The sequence below is a fragment of the Anneissia japonica genome, unplaced genomic scaffold, assembly GCF_011630105.1.
Source record: "Anneissia japonica isolate Jap-2015-1 unplaced genomic scaffold, ASM1163010v1 scaffold287916_len461452_cov168, whole genome shotgun sequence".
Taxonomy (NCBI): domain Eukaryota; kingdom Metazoa; phylum Echinodermata; class Crinoidea; order Comatulida; family Comatulidae; genus Anneissia; species Anneissia japonica.
The window spans coordinates 437,931-443,120 of record NW_022690767.1 but is presented as its reverse complement, the minus strand read 5'-3'; the positions used below and the strand labels follow the sequence as shown (position 1 = coordinate 443,120).

General features: G+C 38.7%; 1 protein-coding gene across 1 annotated transcript in view; it reads right to left on the bottom strand.

Moving 5' to 3' along the window:
- Positions 1-2,507: 2,507 nt before the first annotated feature.
- Positions 2,508-5,190, bottom strand: part of LOC117099940 — a 20,919-nt gene continuing 18,236 nt past the window's right edge. Inside the window, exons 2-5 of the mRNA XM_033239457.1 lie at positions 4,722-4,947; positions 3,837-4,321; positions 3,188-3,422; positions 2,508-2,659 (exon numbers count right to left, since the gene is read on the bottom strand). Coding sequence (XP_033095348.1) covers positions 2,508-2,659; positions 3,188-3,422; positions 3,837-4,321; positions 4,722-4,947 — 1,098 coding nt within the window. The remainder of the gene's footprint in view (positions 2,660-3,187; positions 3,423-3,836; positions 4,322-4,721; positions 4,948-5,190) is intronic.

Here is a 5,190-nt window from a genome sequence, read left to right as displayed (position 1 = left end):
CCGTACTTTTGGATTTCCATCGTGACGGCGGTAGCCTGCTATCTTCTCAGCCACGTCATAGTCGCCGCCAGAGTCGTAGTCGCCGGAATATGCAAGACGCTGTACGAAATCACGAAGTTCGTGGAACCTCTCGTCCTCAATCACGGTAGGAAGAAGAATCTGCGCGAGAACATGTACAAGTTTCAATCCCTGTGGCATACGGTCGACGGTTGCGAGGGATTCGAAACTTGGTATCAGGTCGTAGGTTACGGCTTTCACCGACTCATCGGAAACGTGTTCTGCGACCGTCTCCGATGGTATCGCTCTATCACGTTCACGCGGTACGTCGTCTACTATCTGATCAAGTACCTGGTCTGGCAACCGATTCACGGCGACTGCTCACCGACGTACGAGGACGACGTCTGCTTCGGTTTCCACCTCGACCTCGTGTTCGACTTCGTCAGAAACCACCACATCCTGGCGATCGTCGTCCTGCTCAACTGCTGGCCGCTCATCTCGTACGGACTATCGGTCTTCCGGCGAGCCTTGAAGTCTGTTCACCGGGAAATGGTGTACCAGCTGCACAGGTTGGATCCGGAAAACAGATCCGTCACCCACGGGCGGTTGGCGACGAGATTAAGGCACTTTTTTCACGCAGACTGAACGTCGTATCTTCGTGATCGTCTCCTTCGAACGCGGCCGACATGCTCTTGTCCTTTTTGTCGATGAACGCCTTCTCGGCCGCCGTACGGTTTGCGGAGTGCATCCTGGCTCCCGCGCAAACGGCGGCGAACACGAGAAACGTCACGACGATCGCCACGCTGCATCCGATCACCTCCAGAGTACACGAACGGTTCTCTACGTCCGCGGACGTCGCCGTTCTCACGACACCCCACAGGTCCCAATTCAACATCGTAGTGAATCTGAGATCGATCTTCGTGTCTACGCTTCCGATCGTTTCCAGCAAGGAATCGGAGACGGCGATCGACCCCGAAGTTCTTTCCAGCACCACGGATCCTCCTACTACCCGTTCAACGGTCACCCGATTCAGACGGATAGTGCCTTCGGAAAGAAGTGGAGACGCCCGAACCACGACTTTCGGGGGAGCTTCGACGTGAGTCTCGTTCGAGCCGTTCGTGTAACTCAAACGTTTCAAAGTCACGTTGAACGCCCTGCCAACTCCGGTCACGCGCACCGACGAAGAGAGATCGCCTCTCGCTCCGACGTACCCGTCGCAGCGGAACTCGAATCCTTCAACGTGCACGTGGCTGCCGATCAAGAAGACGTTGCATCCGTCCCGTCCGTCGGCGACCGCGATGATTCCCTCCCCGCACATCGGCAGCACTGTCACGTTCGACAGGAAGACGGGTCCCAGATCGTAAGGCAGGACGCTCAGCAACGACGACTTCTCGCAAGACGACGGATCTTCCGCCGACGCGTCGTCTCCGAGACTTCCCGACTGTAGTTAAGTTTATCTAATTGTTTATACAGTAGTTAAGTTTATCTAATTCCAGTTACAATTTATTGTAACCGGGATTAAATAACTTGCATTAGAATATGCCTTTTGCGATACCTTATCACTTTATCCGTGTTTATATTTTTGAAATATTTCCTATATTCGTAAATATGTTATCAAAATAATACATTAATTACATAAAAATTATTATATACATGTAGGCCTATTTCGTTTAACAGCTAGCTGATCATACCTTGTTCTTGGGAGTACCAATACTTCACCAGAATGTCTCTGTCGTTTTCTCTTAAAACGCTCAAATTCTCAAAAAGGTTTTCTTCGTTGTTTATCACTATTACTGTGTTTGCAATTAGCATTTCTTTCACACAGTTATACAAATATATGGAACAGAATAAATAGGTCGGAAGGCTGTATCTTTAAAGAACTATTTAAAAAGAAAGTGTATAACACATACTTTAAATAAAAAGTCCACTACTACTACTACTTAATTCACACTCTCTCCAGCAAAATTTCAAGCAGGCAGGATAGTGTCTGATGGCGTGTGGTATTGTTGAACGCTTTATAAAGGCAAAATGTACAGGCTATGTATTGCAGATATCATTAATGTTTTAATACAAATGAAACTCAAAAATCGTTTAGCACTTTAAAGACTAGTTTTATTTTTGACAGTACACTAGCTTTCGTGCACAGTGCACTTCTTCAGATGAACTGTGTGCACGAAAGCTAGTGTACTGTCAAAAATAAAACTAGTCTTCAAAGTACTAAACGATTTTTGAGTTTCATTTGTTATCAGATCAGACTAGTACGGCACATCTATTTTTTGTTTTAATACAGTTAGAAATATTGTTTGGTTCAATTTTTTTTTTCATTTTCAGTCTTGTTTTCTTTTATCTCTGTATATATGTTAACTTTTTGTCATTAAATTTACATACACGTTTCCTAGTATCTGTACATTTCTAGAGAACAGAAAATAGGCCTATATATCCACATACCTTGGTCAACACAAGCAGACCGCGATTCAGTCCCATATTCGAAGCATTTGCAAAATCCGTAATTATTCGTCCATTGAATGGAGCCCTTGCTCAGTCATAATATTTACTGTAGATGCGGGTTTTGAGCTGTTATATTGCTGCTGTTGCTCCCATAGTTGCGCATCGTGGCAATGGTTCAACAAGCCTGTCGGCATTTCGTTTTTCGACAGCTTTCCTATCAAGAGAATATTCAATAAAAATATTATTTAATCAAAAACCTTGCTTTTGATTTAAAAAAAAATAATTTTGATTTTACATATTGTATAAAATATTGCGAAATGTAACAAAATGTATTAGTTTGTTACATTGATAAGAATCTACATAGTAATACAGTAGTATTATATAAAAACATTTCAATGACCTTTAATAAAATCCAAATATCACTGACCACTGTGTATGTAATTATTCATGGATCCAAGTGCGTTTACCAATTGTTTTTTTTAACAACTTTAACGTAATTTTCATGAGACATTCTTGTAAAAATAGTTACATTATTTTAGCATTTAAGCGTTTTATTGCTACAGTATTGTTTATTTTCACATCGTCTCTGTCTATTAAATACCAGTCCAAATTACTTTAAAACCATTAGTCTGACACAAAGATAGGCAGTTAGTCACTATACTTAAAGAAGCTCTTATGTAAGAGATACAATTACACTATCTGCTCTCTCATGTTATTAAAACAACAAACCCCATAATCTTACTTGTTGTGATAAACTCGCGAAGAGCAGCTTCAGTTGTATGTTGAGGAAATCGTACTTCTGCTTCCTCCCAAGTTAGCACTTTTGTGGTCTTTAGGAATTTTCTTTTTAATTCCTTTAGTAGTTTTGTATTCCGTGCATCCTGCTCGGCCTCTTTTATAGTCCGATTACCGTCTGTCACAGATGTTAAGACAGTCAAACGATCTTCATCTGACAGACCTTGCAGGTTCATGAAAAACTAAACAATTGTAAAAAAAAAAAAATTAAAAAAAATTAGTGTTTATAAATACTGTATTTTGTTAGGTTTTATGGAACTTATGTGTAAATTGTATTTGAAAAAAAGAAGTTATTGTTATTATATATACTTTTTCTACTAATGCTTCCCTGGTTTGGTATTTTTAACTAAGCCATTACGGTACATATGGAAAAGTTCTTTAACTTTCGCATAGCAGCGGTCACTGTATAATGCCACCTGAAATGTCGGCTCCATAGACGATATTAATAATAATAATAATAATATTAATAATAATAATAATAATGATAATAATAATAATATCTTTAAAGAATATAATAATCTTAAAAATCACAATAATAAAATATAAAAATAACGATGATTATGATAATGAAGATGACGCTAATAATAACACAATACCTTCTTCTCAAAACTACTCTTGCCAATGGCCTCGGCGCACTTCCTTCTCCATGTAGACTTTGTTTTACTATCAGACCCCTGATAATCTTGCAGAATATTCCTGCATAAGGATACATTATCCTCAAAAGTTGACTGGTGAGTGGTTCCTGTAGAAATGTTGTGTCTAGACGCCACCCTTAAAGCTTCTGTCTTCGACAGCCCACTGTATACTACAGCTTCTAGATTGGAAAATGTATTTTTGTCCATTGATGCTAGCGCATTTCTTAAATGGTTTCCACCAAGTGGAATGAAACTGCATTCTTCATACATCTTTCTATCAAAAATGTCTCGCTCTTCTTCTTTTATCAAAACAGGAATAATCGTAGAAATCATCCCGTCGCTCCTTAGGGTTGTCTGTATTTGCTTCACAAATGCAGGGTCTATTTGCCGCACCAAAAGTTCTGGTGGGGGCTCTACCAGAGATGCTCTTGGTATCGAAACGGTCCCTAGAAATAGAATTACCATCATTAATCACACATTAATAACATTATCTAATACAAAATGAGAAAATATGTTATTTTAATTGAGATGCCAAATAGTGTTTAAAAACCTCATAACCTTTGAACTAATTTAAATTAAATGCATTAGCCCTTACCAATTTAACTAATGGGGATTAAAACCCAGATGAAAACCTGTTAGGAACCAATTAAAAAAAACTCATTGAAAAATAACTACCGTAGTTGAAAACCAATAGAGAACCCATTGGGAACCTGTTCGAAAACGCATTTGAAACACATTGAGGCCTATTGGAAACCCGACAGATTTCTGCTTTCTGTTAATGAGAACGATGATGGCTATGATAAGGGAGGGGGACGACTAAATTTTTACCTTAAAGCTCTGACTTACCAATGATCTTTTCTTTAATTATTTCGTCAATCGTCTTTTCAGCTCGCTTTATTCTTTTGACATTTTGGCTGTCTACATCAAGTGCTTTTCGTTTCTTTAATTCGTGCCATGTTTTGTTGAGATCGCTAATTGTTTTACAGTCCTTAAACGGGTTACATTCATCTGGCGTGTATTTAGCCCATATTACTTTGGTCGCGGTACAACCATCCTTTGCTTCCGTAATTACCTACAAAATAAATGGAGAGGAGTATAATAATGGTATATAGAAAATATATTTAAATTTCCTACGCATGTAATGCAATAGGAACTCTTGTATTCATTTCGTAAATAATTTTCTGCAAATATTGTTATATTATTACTACTGTAATTATACTTTTGCCTATATATATATATATATATATATATATATATGCAGTATATATATATATATATATATATATATGCAGTATATATATATATATATACAGTA